Genomic DNA, 22,871 nt, shown 5'->3' with positions numbered 1-22,871 from the left:
TATACTTTTAAGTTATCTATATCCTGATTGCAGGGTGTCTTCATACCTACTGAAAAATATCCAAACAAATTAACGCAAAAGAATGGTTAGAACAAGCTTTATCAAGCAGAACCTGGTCTGATGGACCTGCAACCTTGTTATAGGTTGCCTAATTCAGAGCAGTTCTGCACTGCTCAAACTTTGTTAAATAAGATGATCAGTGAGCTGGAAAGAGGCAGGCAGCTAATTGCAACAAGGATAAAAAACATTTCCACAGATTCTAAAGGAAAGAACGTGACTGTTCTGTACAGCACAGGCCACAGGCAATATAACAATGAGGAGACTTACTCTTCAGACAAGGAGTATTTTGGTGAATGATGTCCATAAAGATAGGTGTCTCCTCCTTGGCTCCAAGTACATGTTACTGTTCTCATGTCTTGAGTTTGGCAGGAAAAATCATTAGGTGTATCAGGTGGTTCTTGTCAGAAGAAATAACCAAAAAAACACCAACAGCATGGCAGTCAAGGCCAAAGTCATCAACCTTTTTACCATATTAACAAACTAGAAATAATGGATATGTACAAAGTCTGGTTTACTACAGATGTTATTATTTCAATTATACTTATGCAATGACCACTCTGCAGAGAAAAATCAGGACAACACCATAATTGCAATCCAAACACTTCTGTATGGTATTATTTTTCTTATATTCATACATTCATTAATTTAATCTGTATTGTTTTCTATCTGTAAAAATTGCTACTAGCCTTCGAAAGGGGGACTGTGCTGTGTTTTTACCACATGCACACAGACAATGAAGTTGAATTCTTAAATGGGTAGGTATATTTAAAAATCAGTCACCTGTCCTAGGATCAATAAATAAGATTGATCTGAACACATTTAATGCTATTCTTTAATGCTTTCTATATGTAAGTGTACAGATCTGAAGTCACATATCAAACAGAGTTCAGCTGTACATGACAGGACAATGACAACTTACAGCAAGCTTTTTTTTTTCTCTCTCCCCATTCTCCAAAGCCATTCTTGACTTAATAATAACAGGAAAATAGAACTGTAATAAAGCATTCACTTACTACCCACAAAGAAAACTGCATTATCATAGCATTGTTCTTCATTGCAAGACTCTCGACAGTAGACACTTATGTGAGGCACTTCTTGATGTGCCACATTTTTCACAGTGAGAAATCTGACTTGACTGTTTGTGCGATTGAAAACATAAACAGATGGGACTAGAAAGAATTCCTTAATGATTTGACCTTTCCTTCCAATGCAACAAAGAGTGATGTCAGAGCCTTCCTCTACAATTTTTTCATTTGGAAAGATTTGTGGTCCACTATTATTTGAAGTGTCCAGGCCTGCAAATTAACACATAATAAACCATTTCAAAATCTGCTCATGGCAGCAGCCTTCAACCAGAACACATAACTGAGCATTTACACAAGAATCTGCTAATGTTGTATTATCCATTCATGGACTTTTATTTAGTATTCTTCCCCATACAGAGATCAACTCCACATGTAATCATACCTGTATTTCTCTTAAACCCATAAACATATAATGTAGTCCAACAAACTACCTGAGAGACTAAATCCATCTCACTGCCTTTCACTTATGGGAAACAAAGAGTGTGTGTTCAAGAATTGCCTTTACAGATGAACACTACCTCCTGCACCTATGAACAAGCTGATGCTTGCAGCCAAAATGCCTGCTCTTGAAGATTATGAGCAGGGGGCTAGAAAAACATCATGTTTTGAAGCTCATGCAGAGCTCAGCTAAGAGCAGTCAACATTGAATAAATCAGATCAGTAAGGGGATACTCAGCTTGGAATGAGACTCCTATGGCTTTCACCATTGAACTCCTTGCTGGATGCAAAAATTGGTGAGATTTAAGTGACTCACAGGCTTTTGCACAGGTTGGAGATAAAATCTACTCTAAAGAATCTGATCCAAAAACCTGATGAAGTCTAGAGTCACTATCTTTCAGAGAGCTCTAAACCAGGTCTGTAATGCAGTTTGTGACAAAGAAATAGTATATTTGATCCCTATCCAATTTCAATTTAAAAAATAAAATCTCCAAGATTGCGGTTAGTGAGAAGGAAAGGGAGTCTTGCATTCTATTTCCCATTAGATAAAGTGAGGGAGATGGGCAATTTATGAGCCACAATCCAAGTATACGGACCTGTGATGCTTCTATTGCCTATGTGTCCCATAACTAAAAGCCTTGCTGCTCCAAAGAATAGTGTTTCTTTACAAAATCACTGTAGTAGTTTTTTCTAAAGCAGTTACATATTTCCTTTAAATCAAATTCTCTGGAAACCAAACTATTCTAGTAAGACATTGTAATCTGAAAAAAAAAGGGTTTTGTGATACAATTACATTACTGATTCACTCCCTGTTTACTCTCATATAATTTACAGAAGTTCATTCCAAGTGATGTAAGGAGCTGACTTGCTCTTCTCTCTCTGCTTCTTTAATAGTAATCAAAGTTATGAACCCCAGACAAAAGCAACACATGCATCAGATGATGTAGCCATAGCTATGCACTTCGTCTCCTCTCCCGCAGTCTGGGCCAGGGCTGTATCTGACCTGGTGATAGGCTACACTACAGCCTATCCAAGATCCCATGCAACTCCATGTACTGCATTGTTTTAACGTGTGAGTGTGAAAAGCTCTAAAACATTTGGTCTACTAGCTTAGGAAAACAGTCTGCAAATTAAAACAACGGCTGAGGCATTGCTATTATTGCCAGCAAAAAAAAAGACTTGGTTAGTGCTTAGAGAGGAAAGAATTCAAAATGGATTCTTGATTTGATGCCACCTCTCCTGAATCGGACTTCATCATTACAGTCACTGGTGATTACAATCTAGCTTTGAACTAGAAAAAATAAAACCGATATTGCAAAGTCTTGTTTTGCTTACCCAGGACAGTCTCCCACAGACTCCACTGACTCCAGATATTTGATACTTCTGCTTTGCTCCTGATTCTCACTGAGTGTGACACGCACTCCAAAGGTAAGTCTGAATCCCATATCCAATGAAGAGGCTTTCCTGATTTATCAAGTGTGACATTATGAAACTCCTACAAACAAAGGCCAGGAAGGCAAAGTATTGAAAACACAGTGATGTGTAGACTCTTTGGAAGTACAATCAAAAACAGTGAGAGAGAGAGAAAGCTCAAAGGAAGAAAATACTTTTGAAAAATGAATCTCTGAAATCCCACTTGCTACATGTGAACTCATGCTAAGTAACCACCAAGCTAAGTAGCTGCTTAGAGATCTGTACTAGCAGAGGTGGAGTGACTGATGTGCTGGCAAGAATGCTTGATTCATAGTTGTGAGTCAGGCCCTGCTTCTCATGAAATGGATTTGCTCTCAGAGACTTTCAGTGGGTTATTTGTGCCTGCTATTACATGAGTAATAGCATGCACAGATGCTGCTGCCTGCAAGTGCAATTTGTATAATGCTCTGGGTTACGTATCCCTGGCTCTGAATTACAGCAGGAATCTGCAATGGCTGATAAGGATTTATGCAGATGACATCTCATTGTAGTTCTGAGGCTCAACGTCTGAGGACAGTACTACCATCAGTGACAGGCACCGCAGGAAAATATCTGCTGATTTCCCCAGGATGCTTGACTGCTGTAATATGCTCGTGCAAGAAACATGAAAAAATACATCCAAAACTGTTAGCACTCCATGAAGGTAACAGCCTAAAATATAAAATGGGGTTCAAAAATCATGAGAGCTAAATGCTCTGTAATTTGGCAAACTTTTTTTTATTGAATTATATAAATGCAGACAAAGAGCAAAAAATATAAGTTGTTCTACTGCTCTCTAAGAGAAGGTAGCCTACAAATTTCTCTCAGCATGTACCTACTGAAAAACTGGTGGGTGAAAAACTGGCTGGACAGCTGAGCCCAGAGAGTAGTGTTCAATGGAGTTAAATCCAGTTGGCGGCCAGTCACAAGCGGTGTCCCCCAGGGCTCAGTTTTGGGGCCGGTCTTGTTTAATATCTTTATTGATGATCTGGATGAGGGGATTGAGTGCTCCCTCAGCAAGTTTGCAGACGGCGCCCTCAAGATGAACCTCTCCATAATCTTCCCCCGCACCGAGGTCAGGCTGACAGGCCTGTAGTTCCCCGGATCCTCCTTCCAGCCTTTCTTGTAGATGGGTGTCACGTTGGCAATCCTCCAGTGGTCCGGGACCTCCCCCGAGGTCCTGGATGACTCGGTGCTAGTGAGGCCGCACCTCGAATCCTGTGTTCAGTTTTGGGCCCCTCACTACAAGAAGGACATTGAGATGCTGGAGTGTGTCCAGAGAAGGGCCACAAAGCTGTTGAGGGGTCTGGAGCACAAGTCTTAAGAGAAGCAGCTGAAGGAGCTGGGGCTGTTCAGTCTGCAGAAGAGGAGGCTGAGGGGAGACCTTATTGCTCCCTACAACTACCTGAAAGGGGGTTGCAGAGAGGTGGGTGTTGTGACTAGCAACAGGACAAGACGAAATGACCTCACGCTGTGCCAGGGGAGGTTTAGGCTGGATATTAGGAAAAATTTATTTACTGAGAGAGTGGTGAAGCATTGGAACAGGCTGCCCAGGGAGGTGGTGGAGTCACCATCACTGGAGGTGTTCAAGGAATGTGTGGATGTGGCACTGTGGGACGTGGTTTAGTGGGCATGGAGGTGGTAGTTGATGGTTAGACTTGAAGATCTCACAGGTCTTTTCCAACCTTAATGATTCTGTGATACTAAGGTCCGCCTGGGCACTAAATGAGCTGCACCAATACACGGCACAGCAACTCAAACTAACCAGGGCACTATGTAGTCACACAGACAGACAGATGAAGATGTACCCCAAGTGTGAATCTGTCCAGCATGAAAGCCCATAAGAAGGAAAAAATGGCTCAAAAAAACTCTGTTAATCACCTGTAATTATCAATACATTTTAGAACAGAACATATATTTCAGTACTTCTTAAAACAACTGTACCAGATTCTCAGCATTTTATCCATGCTGCTTGTATGAGCTATACCAGAGCCCTGGCTCACGCTGACAACTAGAAAACTGCTCTCCATTACTGCTTTCCATCAGCAACACCTGCACTTTCATAGTACCACCACTCTGAGAAAAACTCTGCAATCAGTCTACAATTTAATTTCTCAGTTATAGCACTGAGGAATGTAGTCACTGCTTTGGATGTTAATACAATGTCCGCACTTTGGTATGAGCAGACTCACAAAGTTTCTTTATTGGTACACATTCTTCAGAAAAACACAGAAGTGAATACATTCCTTTGTGGTAGTGACATCCAAAATACCCTGTTTATTTTCCTTGTCGTGTTTATTATGAGTAACAGAACAGACTATGTCCTTCGATTTGAAAAACTGTTTTCTTCTTCCAGCATGTTAGTAAGAGTTTGTTGGAAAGATACTCCAAAAAACCACTTAATTGTTTGTGGCTATATGGCCCCAGTTTCTGACTTCAGGGTTAGATCTACTCATGAGGTATTTAAAAATCCTACCCCATGTATCAAAGTGGTCAAACTCTTCTGAACTTCATAGAGCTCATCTGCAGTGAAGACGTGGTTCTTCAAACTCAGAGACAAAATACTAGCAACTTGGCTGACGATAGTAACTTGTGATTCTTAAAGGTGCCCACCTTATTTTATTGACTTCTGGTTTCAGAAAAATAAGCCTTTCTCTGCTTTATGTGCTTCCTCACAAATAGCAGCCTTAAATGAGCTAGAAGAGTTTTCTAGTTTTGCTAAGCTTTAACATGTGCATTTCATCTTCTTCCATAGTTCAATCAGCAGATGACTCATAATAGGTTATAATATCCCTAAAACATGCATTTAGTTCCCAAAAGATTCTGTCAGATCCAAAGGAAAGGAAATTTTCTTTGGAGACAAAAGTTCTCACACTGAAGTCATGAACTGGGAAAACATCAGGAGCAGGCTTAAGCCTATGATTTGGGTGATCTCCACCTCTTCAGAAAATCTGGCTGGTTTAGGCGTTAAGGAAAACTAGCAGGATAGGGACTTTGCAAAAGAGACATCACTACTTCTTCCTTAACTGGAACAGGTGGGTATAAGGTAACTGGTAACAGGGTCAAGCACAGCACAGAAAGGCTTCACTCACACTGAAACTATCGTTTAGTTCATAAGGTGAGAGGAGTTGCAGCAACATGACTCATGCTCAGTTAGTCCCCAGTGAAGAGTAGCAATCATGCTACAGAAAAGGCTGCTTTTAGGAACAATGGAAGGGATGTTTCTGTGAGGCCGCTTAGGGGACCAGCACCTTGAAAGGGAAACAGAGACTTTCAAAACCAGATCTCCTAAATCTGCCCACCACAACCCATCAATAAGGGTATGCAAGGCATATCTACATTCTGCACAGGTGGAAATGACTTCATCTGAACCAATATATTTTTTGCACAAAAGCTGGGCATAACATTAGACCAAGTCTGGCACCCCTAGTGAAATACAGAGGTATTTCTAGTACAGTTTTGTAAATACTATGTTGTAAATTGTAAACCTATACAGCAAAGCTATCTGCATATGCATCTGAACATTTGATTTTCCTTTAGTTTCCTTTATATTGTAAATAACTAAGATACCTTTATTCAAAATACACTTACTGTCCACACAGTAGTAGTTTCATCTGTTCGAAGGATTTGTATTTCAAAAGACATTGCCAGCTCAGCATCATGCGCTGACTTGCCAACATCCCATGCCACCAGCAGCCGCTGAAGAGCCAAATCCTTGGAAATGTTAAGGTACACTACTGGAAACACAATGGATTCTAGGAGCACACAAAGGACACAAAAATAGTAATGTTTAGCAAGTTTTTGTAAGTTACAAAGCAGATCTGAAACAACAGTGGTTAGAGGTAAAATAGGTTCCACACCACACAGTTCTGAAGGGGAAAAAAAAAAGTGATCAAGACCCATGCTGTTGATATCAAAAGCAAAGATAATCTTTAGACATCAGCAGGCTAGAATGAGGTTCCTGAACCTACTCAATAGCCCCCCCACCATAACATTGGGTATGCTACTTAATTTCTTTATGCCCTTAATTTACTAGCTACTTTATGGGAATATTGATATGTCCCTTTATAGTCTTATGAAAAGGAACAACATAATGTATTAACAGGGACTGAATCCCATGAAATCCCAAACCCCAGCAAGACTTCTCATCATTAGGGCAGAAAATCTAGGCTCAATTTTGCTCTCTGACCAAATTAAGATTAAATTAGTTAATGCAAATCAAATATTTGAACAGGATAGGTTAGAGCTTGCCGTCCACTAGCTAGCTCGGATGACAGTCTAGTATTAGGCACATTCCTGGTTGCTCTACACAGAGCTTAGGTACTTTAGTCAGGGCTGTGGATTCTTCTACCGGAATTATAGTTATAATATTTTATAATGCCTAGTTATAATGGCACCTCCATCCTTTTGTGGGTCTGGAGTTAATTCCCAGAATAAAATAAAGTAAAAGTCAGACTGAAGTCCCTTTTGGTATCAGGAAATGAAAGGCGCCTGAAAAAGACTAGCTTACTGAAAACTACAGATCACCTTATGATCTGTAGATGTTTGCTCTATCATCCCTCCCAAAAAACCCTAACTCTTGGAAGAGATGAAATATGGTGGTTACTGATCTATACCTTCTCTACTTCCTGAAAAATAAACAAAAAAACAACAGAAAACCCCCTAAACTTATCTGGTTACTAATGAAGGCAGGAAACTGAAATGGCCAAGTAACTAGGCTTTTTCTTTTGCCACAGTGTCTTTCCAAGATGCTTCAACTTGTTACAAATTAGAGGATCAGAATGCTTTTACTGACGAGGACACAGAAAAGAAATCACAGAAATAACTGATGTATTAGTAAAACAGAACTCATTCTGGGCATTCCTGCTCCGCTACAGCCACAGTCCTCAGGGACATGCTGGATTGAGAGACCTCAGCAGCTCCTTCTCACAAAACTGCCACCTCCAGTCATTTCTCCCAGATGTGCTTCACCTGCTGACCCAATGATTATCTGAGACTTTTTACAGAATATTACTGGCAGAAACGGAAGCACTCAGGAAATTCACTTTGAGAATCCACATTTTGATAGATGCTTCTGGCAGCAATCTGATATCCAAACCATTCTGCAATTTATACTGTGATGCCTGCTCTGCACTAACTTCTGTGCAGCAGCTTCCATGTGTATGGATCTTTACATTAAGCTTAAGAAATGAAAGGCTCAAGAGATGCAGCAGTTATAACAATCCCTGATCAAAGGAAGCAAATAAAACTTCATAAGCATATTTATTAATTATGAGAATACAGACATTGACACAGCTTAGTTGTTTATACAAGTCCAGCCTATAATTGAAGAATAAATGGAGGAAAGTATATATCGTACCATTAGTAACAGCGTAAAAAACTGCTGAAAGAAAGGATTGTTGCTCTTTAAGCAAATAATCTCAAACTCTGTTGGTATATTTTTAATCCATTTCCTTTTGAAAGGTACTGGAAGTCAAAGCAAAATGGAAACCATATGCTTTCAATCTAGAGGAAACTACTGGCATAGGCTTCTTCAGATATGCTTGGAGGGAGAAATCAAGGTTTCATTGTTCAAACACTTGGTCTCAGAAACAGGATTGTGGTATCCTAAAAAGTTTTTAAGGAAGAAGCATACATGCACATATATGCACGTGTACCTTCTATCAGTTCTCACTGCAGCCTTTATATATAATTACTGGAAAAAGAGGAGTATGTGTATATTACATGAAAGCAGAATTTTACAGCATCAGCGTTTTCTGCAAGGTAAATCCAAAATGTTTCAAGTGCAGAAGTAAAATTTCTTTTTTGGCTATGGTTATGACATGGTCCTTAAAAAACCCCACCTACCTGCTGCTTGACAGTTGCTTTTGAAAAATAATGGCCATCAGTTTTATACTACCATAAGGAAACTCAGCATTCATGATAACTAGTAGATGTCTGGAACTGAATAAATAAAGGGGAAGGCCTGGGGATAAATTTCACTTGCATAAATGATGAGAGAGCAGCAATTTTAGGGTTTACTGGAAAACAAAAATACTGTTAGCTTCACTGCCAAGGACTGACCAGGCAAGGAGCCAGAACAACCAAAACAACAAAGTGAGCCATCAAGTTAACTGTGGAAGCAGAGTACCTTACGTTATTTTGGGAAGGTAATACAAGACACATTTCATCTCCCCACATTCTACAGAATTCCACCATCAAAACAAGATAAAGGCTGTTAAAATCCCACTTATGCTAAGGAATTGACTGTAATGTTGTTCCTCTCCAGTATGTAATCTTAGCTGCCCATTTTCTGGTCAACCTTACCTGTACGTACATCATCCTTTTACCTGAAGCACGATGTACCAAGCTTCTGAGGGGATCTCATTTCACATATGCAAATAGATGGCTGATCTAAAGCTCTGGCCCTTGCCATTCTTGTGTTTTCCTTCTGCAGGGCTGAAGCAACTGGGGGAGGCAGATGGGCCCAGCACAAATAAACAAACCTAAAGAAAGGGACCCAGCTAATCTCTCAATGAAACTCACAGGCACAAAGTAAGACACCCAGGGAAAGGAAACAAATACACCTGAAAGAAAGGCCATCCAGTTGGCAGAAAACCCTTCCTTTTTCAGGGTGCACCATTAAAAGCAACCCCTACATACCTTCTGAATTTCCCTATCCTCTTTTCTGCTCCTTCTCTAGCCAATTCTAATTGCAAGTGTCACTACTATGCCTATTGCATTGATGATGAGCTTGCCTCTCTTCTCTACATCTGTAGCTTTCTGTCCAAGCTAAAATCTCATCCCTTTTCTCACCATGGAGAATATTTTCACCTGCCAGACTTAATTAACTTGACAAAATAAACAAAGGTCGCATTAGTTTCTGGTTTTTTCTCCATCTGTACGAGTGTCCCTCCACTATTTCCTTTTGGTTAGATGACTGTATTGGGTTTGTGTGGCAAGGTTTTGGCAGCTGGGGGGTTACAGGGGTGGCTTCTGTGAGAACCTGCTAGAAGCTTCCCCTATGTCCGACACAGCCAATGCCAGCCAGCTCCGAGACAGACCCGCCGCTGGCCAAGCTCATCAGCGACTCTGATGGTAGCACCTCTGGGATAACATATTTAAGATGGGGGGAAAAAAACCTGCACAACAACCTGCAGCTGGAGAGACGAGTGAGAATGTGTGAGAGAAACAACTCTGCAGACACCAAGGTCAGTGAAGAAGGAGGGGGAGGAGGTGCTCCAGGCACCAGAGCAGAGATTCCCCTGAGCCTGTGGTAAAGACCATGGTGAGGCAGGCTGCCCCCCTGCAGCCCATGGAGGTCCATGTTGGAGCAGATATCCACCTGCAGCCCGGGGAAGACCCTACGCTGGAGCAGGTGGATGCCCGAAGGAGGCTGTGATCCCGTGGGAGGCCCGCACTGGAGCAGGTTCCTGGCAGGACCTGTGGACCCATGGAGAGAGGAGCCCACGCTGGACAGGTTTGCTGGCAGGACTTGTGACCCCACGGGGGACCCACACTGGAGCAGTCTGTTCCTGAAGGACTGCACCCCATGGAGAGGACCCACGCTGGAGCAGTTCGTGAAGAACTGCAGCCCGTGGGAAGGACTCACATTGAAGAAGTTCGTGGAGGACTGTCTCCCATGGGAGGGACCCCACGCTGGAGCGGGGGAAGAGTGTTAGGAGGAAGGAGCAGCAGAAACAATGTGTGATGAACTGACTGCAATCCCCATTCCCCATCCCCCTGTGCCACTCGGAGGGAGGAGGCAGAGAAAATTGGGAGTGAAGTTGGGCCTGGGAATAAGGGAGGGGTGATGGGGAGGTGTTTTTAAGATTTGGTTTTATTTCTCATTATCCAACTCTGATTTTGATTGGTAATAAATTAAACTAATTTCCCCGAGTCGAGTCTGTTTTGCCTGTGACGGTAATGGTGAGTGATCTCCCTGTCCTTTTCTCGACCCACGAGCCTTTCATTATATTTTCTCTCCCCATCCAGCTGAGGAAGGGGAGCGATAGAGTGGCTTTGGTGGGCACCTGGTGTTCAGCCAGGGTCAATTCACCACAAACACATATCACTTCAGACCTCACACAATTTTGTTTTCCTCAGAGCCTGGCATAAGACAGTCTAGATCACCAGTCAGGGCTTATACACAGTACCAACAAACAGAAGAAACAATATAGTTAAGGTTATAGCAAGATCTTGACGACCACTGAGATACAATGTGGGACTTAAAGGCTTTTGTAGTATAATTTACACATGTAGAAATATTTGTAGCATTCACAGTTATAATCTTCCCCTCCCAGCAAAGTAAAATAACCAAGGCATCTTAAGACTTGTTTTAACTTGAAAGCTAACTCAAGACTATATGAATAGCTTTATGATTAACAATAGAGACTAATTTTATTCCTGAAAAACTGCATGTGAAAACAAGTGACCAAGTTACTGTAATGTAGTAACTGTTTGGATTTGCCTGCATTACAAAGTTTTGCCACTCTAGGGGCATTGGTAATAGCATCTCAAAACTAAGGAACTAACACCTTGGATGAATGGAGTGTGAACACATGAATTTCAAGGTTGAAGAGAGACCAGTAAGTCTGAAACAGATGTATTACCCCCTTCAGTATGATAACAAGTACATTTACACAAAAAAGCCCACCCCTCTCCCTCCTTCACCAACTTAATTAAGGCAATACAACTTCTATAATGCAGACTACAGTCTGGTAAATTCTGCCTTCTTAATGGTGGTCACAGAAGAGTCAATTAAAAATATTCATTCCTTTTTTCCTTTTAATGGAGTCATGCCCAATGCTACTGCTAGCTGCAAGTGTGCAAGTGTGCAAGCAGTACTTCTACCTTAAAATGCACAGCTTTCTGGAAAGTTATCCTTATATTCAACTTTGTTCCCTCTGAATATGCATATTTGCTTATTTCTTTGTATTGGATACATATGTGAAGTGTAAGAAATAAAAATCTGGTCCTGGAATCTTGCGGCACATTCAGAAAAGAGCCAACAGAAGTGCTAAAGTTTTCATAAATAAGACAAACAAAAAAGAGAAAGTGAAGGGAAGGGGTAGAAAAGCATAAAAGTTGTCAAAGAGGAAATAAATTATTTGAAGATGACAGAGTACAGCTCAGAAATGTATGAGACAGAGGAGGAGCAGACAAATAAATACACTCTGGCTTGACATCATTGCTAGTTATTGATTCAACTAGCAATTCTACATTATGGGGTTACAAAAAGTAATTATACAAGTTGCTTCATCACCTTACCAAAAAGAATCATTTTATTAAGCGTGTAACATGTTGCTTAATCACAGGAGACTTACAAACGAGCAAGTCCAAAGCTTCAGTTGTTGTAGATTGCTTCCAAGTAAGAAAGCAATTGTTCAGATATTTACCTTGCTGTAAGTATGTAGTGTAGCAAGTCCTCAGGGGGAGCAGTACTGCCAGAACCATGAAGTGATTCATCATTCATCCACCTTTTCCTGCACAAGACTTATCAGAAAAGAAGACATTTCTATTTATTTGTTTCTTTTACAAGAAGCGCATGCCAGACAATAGTCCAGATAATATTACTGTATTTAAGAATGAATACGTAAAAACCCAACCACACAGACTTCAGGCAGTTTAAGAGAAATTCAGGAATAATGAACAAAGATAAGGAATGAAAAAACCCTCTTGTTTTTAGGACCTGTTTATAGCCTAGGGAAAGATACACCACACTCAAAAAGTTCAATTTCATCTAAACAAATAAAACACACAATATCTTTAAAGTTTTCCCTCCACTTACTTTTAAGGAATATTAAAACAAAAGTTTGTCCTGATATATTTTGGCTTTCCTCCTGCACAAGGTGGAATTTGGATAAGGAGGTGGGATTCCTGTGCTCAAAGAACCATTAAGACTGACCTTGCTATCTCTTGTGAGACCCAGGGGAGTGGAGACTTGCCTGATTAACACAGGATGCAGATAAGGAGGAGGCCCTGGGGATGCAGGACAGCCCTGCTTGTGGTCAGCAAAGACAGCAAAATAACAGAAGTCTGAACGGTTCTTTGTTTCTTCGAAAGGCTTCCTGTCTGATAACTGACCTTTGCCTCATTACTGGTGAAATGCATATTACAACTCACACTGCAGCATATGCTAATGAAGATTATAGAGATCATGCTAAACATATATGACTATAGCACTCACCTCTCCACCCAAATTATTCTACACGTCACATATACATGTCAGACCTCAGAAGACATGAATCACCTGCAAACTCCCCTGTGTAGGAGGGAGAGGTAGCAGCAGTATGGTTAAAAGCACTCAGGCACAGAGGGTACAGGAGTCCAAACAACAGGAACAGGACTATGATACAGCTATCTTTAACTTTTCATTTCCACTTTTTACATTTCTGGAGCTGTGTAGAACACTGATAAAGACAGTCTTCCACCACTGCTTCCGTAACAGAAGTTGAGACTGCTTAGCAGGACAGATAACCACGGCGGCCTTCTGTCCCCACTGAAGCCAATGACAGAACATTTACTGATTTCAGAAGGGCAAGGAGTTCACTCCATAACTTTTTCCTAGCAGAAAACCTCCGATTTCATACCTCAGAGCTACAGACACTTCAGTTTAATGACCCTGCCTTAGAGCCATTGGTTTTGAGATGCTCTGAATTTCTCCAAAGGATCAAAAGAAAGGATTTCAACCTTTTTTTTTTTTCCTATGTTTCTAAAGGTCACATGGAAAATGTAGAAGAGTCCTGTGTGCAGCACTGCAAGCCAGGGCTCAATGCTCACAACAAGCACCCTTGCTGCAGTGTGCCCAAACTTTTTCCTTGTGAGCACAAATGCTTCACATGGAGGCCCCCATATTTAAAAGGTGAGCATTGCCTTGCCCAATGTGTAGGCTTCTGCAGTCTTTCTTGCCATTATACCAATATCCTCAAAAGTATTTGGACAACACTAAAATCAACATGAATAAAGAATCTAAATATTTTTGAGAACCTAGGCCTAATTCACATGCAACTAATAGACTGTTCCAAGAACTAACTCAGTGAAATCTGCTTCTTTATATATTTTCGAAGTTTAGGGTTTTTTTATCACCTGATCAAATTTAATACCTAAAAGGGAAAATAATTTGTTACGTTTTGTCTGGAATAAACACAACAGAATGGCTCTTTGTTATAGAACAGTGAGTGGCAAATAGGTGACACAAAAAGAAGTCTTTCCAAGTCAGACTATGTTAAAACTTCCAGTAGCTCTCCAGTAGATTGCTAATCTTTAGAATTATATTAAATTAATACTGAGACACAAAGCCAAATCTTGCATGCCCGCTTTCAGAAAAAATGTGAAAATAAAACTGCCTTTAAATTCAAGGAAGTTGACTCTCTGCCCTAAGACCAATCTAAAATAAGGGTGATCAGTTAGGTTCAGTGGCATAACTCCTGACTTAATCGTATCAGCATGATGAAAACTGGGCCCCACAGGACTCCTAATTTTGTAAATATCTTTGGGGTTGGACACAAAGCTATTTGCCCTATTTGTCATGTATCACTTAAATCCAACATTAAATACAGTGGGAAAGTATTGTGGAAGTCATGACATATTAGACTATTTGTTTAAATTACTTCCTATTTGGAAAACAAATCCAAATTCTTTTCTGCTCTTAAGAGGCATTCTGAACCATTGTATTGAAATAAATGTCTAATTTAACTATCTCTCTCCAGTTATTTACACCGTCAGTTCACTAATGACACAGCCTAGATCACTTTTATTGATGCATAGTACAAACGCTATGCTATAAATACTAAGAAAGGGCAGTGTAATATAATAAATGACCACCAGAATATAAACGTATTTTGGACAGCTACAATCCCTTTCACTATTCAGTATGATAATAATCGAGTTTAATACTGTAAAATAAATTGTGATAATATGTATCACAATTGTATCAAACCAGTTTTCACAGGAAAAGTTCTGGAATACTCTAACAAAAGAGAGTATAAAGTAAATTTAAATAAATGGAACACTATTTGAGAAAAAATAAATACAGTCCTTAATATACAAATAATATTTTGACTTAAATCATCTTTATGCAGAAACTTCTGTCTATGACTAAAAAATTAATCACATACAGGAATTACTACCAACTAATGTCAAGCACTTATTCTGTATTATCAATAATCAATCTGTGTCTTGATTGCAAAGATTAAAAAAGAATCAAAACAGTTGTACAAAATACATTATCAATTTCATTTTAAAAAACCACATGATGATGATAATATATTAACAACAACCTTGCCAAAAGCGAAAATAATTGAACAACAAAAGAATGAAGACAGGAAGCAAGGGAAGGTTTTTAGGTATCTACGTAATTCATCACCCTGAAAGAGGCAAAAGTACTATCTCTGAGAAATACTGAGCAACTATCAAAGTCACAAGAAAAGTGACAATCAAAACCATTGTTCTGGTGAATAACTTGGTTCAGATTTGCCAGTCTGAAAAGATATGAATACCACACTAGTATGCCACAGTTTTTCATCTGAGAATGAATCAATGCTGACTTTTTTTTTAAGCCTAAGAGAAGTCATGTTTTGTCACCATGATCCAACCTGGAATGCCTGTGTACTTTGTTTCCATGAATTGCAGCTAAGAACAAGAAGCTCTTGTGCCAGTGATTTTTAATATGTACTGCAGACACATAATGTGAATACTTTTTCCTTTCTAGTTACTGTTGTCATTAAGATAATCTAGTCTATCATAGAGCAGTTTGTTCAAGTGAGTTTTGAAGAACTCCAAGGATGGAGATTACACAATTTTTCTGGGCAACTTGTTCCAGTGCTTAACCATCTCCACTTTGAAGGTTTTTTCTCCTTATATTCATATATTCCTTTTTCTCCTTATATTCATACAAGGAGAATATCTTCTTTTATTCTTCTTATATTCATATATTCATTTTTCTCCTTAGATTTTTCTTCTTATATTTTCCTTGCTACAATTTGTGCCCTTTTGCTGTACGCCTCTGCAAAAAGCTTAGCTCTGTCTCCTCAGTAACTTCCCATTAGTTAGGCAAGGACTGCAGTCAGAGTTGCCCTTATCTTTCTCTTCTCCAAGCTAAGCAAACTCAGCTCCTTCAGTGACTCCTACATGTGCTCCAACCTCGAAAGCCTCCTGATGTCTCTATCCTGGACTCAGTCTGTCAGTCTTCTTTGTACTGGGAGCCCAAAACTGGACACAGTAATTTAGATCCTGCCTCATAAATGCCAAATAGAAAGAAATAATCACTCCCCTAAGCTCTAATTCTTTTCCATCATTAACAACAGCAGTTAAAGTTCTAATTTCTGTGATGAATCTGGTTATCAGGACACACTGTGAAAGGACCTATAAAATGGGGGATAATACTAAGCCATAAGTTGTGGATTATTGGGTACAAAATGGTCTGTCAGAGCTACAGAAGTTAGCTGAGCAAGAAATTTTTCATTTTATCTATATTATTCCCCCTTCTAAAAATTCAGCATCTGTGGAAGAAATAAAGCAGACTTGCTTAGTCTTGTCAGTCTGTAGCCTGAATCACTGACAGATTTTTTTTTTTTAATGCATGAATATATAGTCTACTTGTAATTCTTCCCCTTGGAAAAATGTAACCTGGGGTGTGACAAAACAGATACAAATGGATTCAGGACTCCCCAGCCTAACTTGAAATTAATCAGTACTGACAGGTACATCAATAGAACAGAACCATTTTGGAGACCTGGTGGCAACTGCAATAATATTCAGCAGCAACAGGAATTCTTCAGAGACCTGCCAATTAAAGAGAAATCACTCAAGAAGGGGAGACAGCATAGGAATGAATTACCTTGGGAAGAGATGAAATCTCCTTCAGTAGGTAGTTTGTGAATAGTCTAAATAAATATCTCCAGGTAAACTATTTCTCCTGCAGAGCAAAAGGCTGGCTTAGATGATCCCCAAAGTCCCATCCAGGCCAATGCTTTTGTGATGCCACAGGTGAGACGAAAAAGAAATTCCCTTTATTCACCGGGTAAACCTGCCTAAGACAAACATTCCATCAAACCTCTCTTCAAAGGCATTAAAGCACCAAAATTCAACTGAAGCCTCTTTCAAGATCAGGCTCATAGTATTCAGGAGTCATTGACTGGCAGTTGGAGCTATATGGTACACATCACACAATCACAGAATCACAGAACGATAGGGGTTGGAAGGGACCTCTGGAGATCGTCTAGTCCAACCCTCCCGCCAGAACAGGTTCACCTAGAGCAGATTGCACAGGAATGCGTCCAGGAGAGTTTTGAATATCTCCAGAGAAGGAGACTCCACAACCTCTCTGGGCAGCCTGTTCCAGTGCTCTACCACCCTCAAAGTAAAGAAGTTCCTCCTCATGTTTAGATGGAACTTCCTATGACCAAGTTTGTGCCCTTTACCTCTCCACCTGTCACTGGGCACCACTGAAAAAAGACTGGCCCCATCCTCCTGGCACCCGCCCCTTCAGTATTTATAAGCATTACTAAGATTCCCCCCTCAGTCTTCTCTTCTCCAGATTAAAAAGACACAAGTCCCTCAGCCTTTCCTCACAAGAAAGATGTTCCAGTCCCCTAATCAGCTCTGTAGCCCTTTGCTGTACCCTCTCCAGCAGTCCCCTGTCCTTTATGAACCGGGGAGCCCAGAACTGGACACAGTACTCCAGATGTGGCCTCACCAGGGCAGAGTAGAGGGGGAGGATAACCTCCCTCCACCTGCTTGCCACACTCTTCTTGATGCACCCCAGGATGCCATTGGCCTTCTTGGCCACACCGGCACATTGCTGGCTCATGGTCATCCTGTTGTCCACCAGGACCCCCAGGTCCCTTTCCACAGAGCTGCTCTCCAGCAGGTCAGTCCCTAACATGTACTGATGCATGGGGTTATTCCTCCCCAGGTGCAGTACCCTACACTTGCTTTTGTTGAATTTCATAAGGCTCCTCTCTGCCCAACTCTCCAGCCTGTCCAGGTCACGCTGAATGGCAGCGCAGCCCTCCGGTGTGTCAGCCACTCCTCCCAGTTTTGTGTCATCAGCAAACTTGCTGAGGGCACACTCTATCCCTTCATTCAGGTCATTGATGAATATATTGAACAGGACTGGACCCAGTAGTGACCCCTGGGGAACACCACTCGTTACAGACCTCCAACTAGACTCTGCGCCACTAACCACAACCTTCTGAGCTCTATCTGTCAGCCAGTTTTCAATCCACCCCCCGGTCCGTTCATCTAACCCACACTTCCTAAGCTTGCCTATGAGGATGATGTGGGAGACAGTGTCGAAAGCCTTGCTGAAGTCAAGGCAGACAACATCCACTGTCTTCCCCTCATCTATCCATCCAGTCATGCCATCGTAAAAGGCCACCAGATTGGTCAGACATGACTTCCCCTTGGTGAATACATGTTGACTTCTTCTGATAACCTTCTTTTCCTCCAGATGCTTTGAGATGATGCCCAGAACAAGCTGTTCCATCATCTTTCCAGGGATGGAGGTGAGGCTCACTGGCCTGTAGCTTCCTGGGTCTTCCTTCTTGCCCTTTTTGAAGACTGGAGTGACATTGGCTTTCCTCCAGTCCTCAGGTACCTCGCATGTTCTCCAGGACCTTTCAAAGATGATGGAGAGTGGTCCAGCAATGACCTCTGCCATCTCCCTCAGCACTCACGGGTCCGTCCCATCAGGACCCATGGACTTGTGGATGTCCAGTTTACTTAATTGGTCTCTAACTTGATCCTCCTCAACGAAGGGAGTTTTCCTTCCTCCAGACTTTCTCTGTTACCTCCAAAGTCTGGGACTCCTGAGGGCTTACTGGAGCAGTAAAGACTGAAGCAAAGAAGGCATTCAGTAACTCCGCCTTCTCTGCATCACCTGTCACCATGGCACCTGTCTCTTTCAACAGCGGGCCCACAGTTTCTCTAGTTTTCCTTTTGCCTCCAATGTACTTGAAGAAACCCTTCCTGTTGACCTTGACATCCCTTGCCAGGTTTAATTCCAAGGAGGCCTTGGCTTTCCTCATTTCATCCCTGCATACTCTGACAGCATTCTTGTAATCTTCCCAAGTGGTCAGTCCCTTCTTCCAGGTACTGTAAACTTCCTTCTTCCACTTGAGCTTTTTCAGAAGCCCCCTGCTCAACCATGCAGGTCTCCTGCTTCCCTTGCCTGATTTCTTGCTCTTAGGCATGCACCGATTCTGAGCTTGGAGGAAGTGGGACTTGAATATCATCCAGCTCTCTTGAGCCCCCCCTACCCTCTAGAGCCCTAATCCCTGGGATTTCTCCAAGCAGTTTCTTGGGGAGATCAAAGTTAGCCCTCCTGAAGTCCAAGGTTGCGATCCTACTTGTCATTTTGTGCATACTGCACATGATTGTCCTAAACTCTATCTTCTCATGATCGCTGCAGCCAAGGCTGCCCCCAACCTTAATGTCCTCCACCAGTCCCTCTTTGTTTGCCAGTACTAGGGTCCAGTAGTACACCTCTCCTGGCTCCTTCACCACCTGAGTCAAAAAGTTATCATCAATATACCGGAGGAACCTCCTGGACTGTACATGCCTGGCTGTGTAACCTTCCCAGCAGGCATCAGGGTGACTGAAGTCCCCCATGAGAACTAAGGCCTGTGCTTGTGAGGCAACTCTCGACTGTCTGTAGAAGGCCTCATCAGCTTCCTCATCCTGATCAGGTGGCCTGTAATAAACACCCACAACAGTGCCTCCCATATTAGCCTGCCCCTTAATTCTTACCCACAAGCTCTTAACTTGTTCTTCATCTGCCCCCAGGGAGAGCTTGACACATTCCAGTTGCTCTCTCACATAAAGAGCAACTCCACCACCTCGCCTTGCTGGCCTGTCTCTCCTAAAAAGAACACAGCCATCCATGACAGCGTTCCAGTCATGTGAGCTGTCCCACCATGTCTCAGTAATTGCAATGAGATCATGGCTCTGCGACCACACATGGATCTCTAATTCTTCCGGTTTATTCCCTATACTGCGTGCATTGGTGCATAAGCATTTCAGAGAGGGAGTTGAGCGTGTAGTTTTCACTCTTAGGGGTGGTAGGCCTTCTGGTTCTCAAAAATACTAGCACGCTGCCCCACAAGTGCTGAGTTACTACACCCAGGCACCTCTCTAGCAAACCCAGTTACCTCCCCATCCCCCTTCAAATCCAGTTTAAAGCTCTCTCAATGAGCCTTGCTAACTCTTGTCCTAGAACCCTTTTCCCCCTCTGAGATAGGCTTTTCCCATCTGTTGCCAGCAGGCCTGGTGTCTTGTAAATCCAGCCATGGTCAAAGAACTCAAAATCCTGCCGGTAGCACCAGGCTCAGAGCCAGGCACTGATCTGCTGGCTCTTCCTGTTTACCCCCTTGTCATTCCCTGCAATTGGAGGGATAGAGGAGAACACGACTTGTGCTCCCGATCCCTTGACCAGTCATCCTAAGGCCCTGAAATGTCTCTTCGTTGCCCTTGAATTTCTTCTCACTTCTTCATCACTGCCAACCTGAAAGATCAAAAGGGGATAATAATCTGAGGGCCATACTAGGGAGGGAAGCTTCTTCTTTACATCATTAACCTGGGCCCCAGGTAGGCAGCAGACTTCCCTATGTAGCTGATCTGGTCTACATATCGGGCCTTCTGCTCCCTTCAGAAGTGAGTCGCCTATGACAATGACCTGTGTTCTATTCTTTACTGAGGTGGTTTTGATGCAGGGGATGGTCCGACTAGACCTCGACCACACCTCCAAGCTGACAGAACTATCATCCTCACCGTTGTGCAGTTCCCTTTGCAGAGCAGTGCTGCTGCAGCACCTGGGATACCCATGTGTGTAAGGAAAGGAAACCCCTGCTATGAACATCTAGTATTAGTTGACTGCAGAGTCAATCGTTTTTGTATCAATCTTCCTAAAGCTGCATATTTCAAATCATACATCATACAACTTTCCTTTCCCAGTGCCCTTTGCTTTGCTTATTTATAACAGCTGCCAGTCACAACCCACATCCTCAAATGAACCAGAGCCTGTACTCAGGCTGGGAAAAGAAATGTTTTCAGCTGCTAGGATCCAGAAAACTTTATCTGTTTAAAGGAGAGTATTACACAGGGACATAAAATCATAAACCCTATTGATCAAACAAATTGTCCTAAACCAGATGTGGAAGAGGACTGTCAGCGAAGCAAATGCAGTAATAATACTACTTTGGATTTATATCACATTTTTCATACTACGTTCTCCTTCCCTCTACTTCATAGACAGACAGCCTGAGGATAGGAATCACAATTCCAGTTCATACCGCGCAGTACAAGGTCGCTAACATAACTGATGTGTTTAGTGCCAAAACCTAATAAGCTCCTTCCATAGCCACCAAAGAGAAAGAGGCACCCCTAGAAGGTAAGCCAGACCACAAGCAGACTAACTCGTCCTCCGGAGGTGTTTTTTTCCTCTTAAACAAATGGGTAACTAGGTAAGTGCCAAAACGAGCTAGAATGCCCTAAGTCAATGATTTGTACAAAGACTCTGCACTGAAGTGTGCCTCCGCTCTCCTGATTCCTGCAATTCCCAATATGATATCCCTTGCAAAATCAACAGTGCAGAGCTGGTAACCAACTGAGGCAGCTTTACTTGAAACAGGGAGCAGTGTCAAGCCATCGGAAGCCTATTGAGTGTTGGTAAAGTAGCATCTGCCAAAGCATCCTACAACTAAATAGATCCCCCTTCAAAATAAACATCATACTGTTTATAGAAAATTTAATTTGCAACAATTCTGAAAAAAATGAATAGCTGAGACACCACATTCTAAAGCGGATGAACCCTTCCTTTAGTCCTTGTACTCAGGCTTTCTTCTCCCAAGTAATTTTAAGGATGGTTTCAATTACACTTAGCACACAAAATACATCAGTGTATAAGCTCCTAATAAATCTTTGTGATCTAATGGGTAAGCAATATGTTTAAAGCTGCACATGGAAGAAAGGAATTTGTATAATTAAGGTCTGATAGGTATGTAATCATTTGATCACTTAGGGATAGCTTTATCTCCTGTTTTTTTGACAATTAGAAAGCTCTTTGATGCATGCTGTTGATTTTCTAAAAAGCTTTGCCAAAACAGGAAAACATTAGGTACTTCATGGTCCCATGAAGGCTGGAATCCAAACAAAAAAGCAATTAAATAGTGCAAAAATGGGGTCTAAAAACGTAAAGTGGTCAACAAACTGTGTAAGACTGCTCCTGCCCCATCAGAAAGCAAATGCTAACAATTCTAGGGAAGGAATCTCATAAAGTGGTGCCATGACTCATATCAACAGGAAGAATAATTTTGCCATGTTTTTCAGGCATGATTTTCTTGTAACACTGTTGGGATCTAGTTTACTCTGCTGGAGTAGGGACTGGCCCAGGCATGCAATATTCAGATGAAAAAAGAGATAAAAAGATTATGTCAAAAAAATAGTCAAACTCCAGAGAATGCAGGAACCACACTGGAATTTATGATGTTTCCTCATTTACTCCAATGGTTTTGAGATTCAACAAGAGGTTTCAGCCGCTTGAAAGAAAGCAGGAGCCACACTTTTTCTCTGTAAGATGCTGGATTTAAAGGTCTGGGCTTGCATTTCTGAGCAAGTCAACACCTTCACTAAGCTGTAGGAACAGGAGATGTTAAAACCAAACCTCATCACCTGGAAGGAGCAGCATCCTCATCCCGCAATGTACCTCACCTTAGTAATTTTTGCTCAGGCCAAACCAGCAGCTTTTATGCTGTAGTTAAGCAGTGAGATCTTGAAAGCAGAGAAGGTTGGGGGGGGTCCTAAAACGCGTTAAATTCAACGGTGAGTGATGGTGCCGCCGGGGCAGTCTGCTTCTGG

General features: G+C 41.7%; 1 protein-coding gene across 3 annotated transcripts in view; it reads right to left on the bottom strand.

The window, feature by feature from the left end:
* Window positions 1–17,002, bottom strand: part of LOC104259714 (oncostatin-M-specific receptor subunit beta) — a 34,140-nt gene extending 17,138 nt beyond the window's left edge. For all 3 annotated transcript variants that reach the window (XM_059833958.1, XM_059833957.1, XM_059833960.1), the window contains exons 1-6: window positions 16,855–17,002; window positions 12,413–12,509; window positions 6,627–6,790; window positions 2,919–3,078; window positions 1,074–1,355; window positions 328–457 (exon numbers count right to left, since the gene is read on the bottom strand). In XM_059833958.1, the coding sequence (XP_059689941.1) occupies window positions 328–457; window positions 1,074–1,355; window positions 2,919–3,078; window positions 6,627–6,790; window positions 12,413–12,485 (809 nt within the window). In that variant the 5' untranslated portion in view covers window positions 12,486–12,509; window positions 16,855–17,002. The remainder of the gene's footprint in view (window positions 1–327; window positions 458–1,073; window positions 1,356–2,918; window positions 3,079–6,626; window positions 6,791–12,412; window positions 12,510–16,854) is intronic.
* Window positions 17,003–22,871: the final 5,869 nt, after the last annotated feature.

Source organism: Gavia stellata, chromosome Z (genome assembly GCF_030936135.1).
Source record: "Gavia stellata isolate bGavSte3 chromosome Z, bGavSte3.hap2, whole genome shotgun sequence".
Taxonomy (NCBI): domain Eukaryota; kingdom Metazoa; phylum Chordata; class Aves; order Gaviiformes; family Gaviidae; genus Gavia; species Gavia stellata.
Note: the sequence above shows the minus strand (reverse complement) of the source record. Positions and strands in the feature narration are given on the sequence as shown.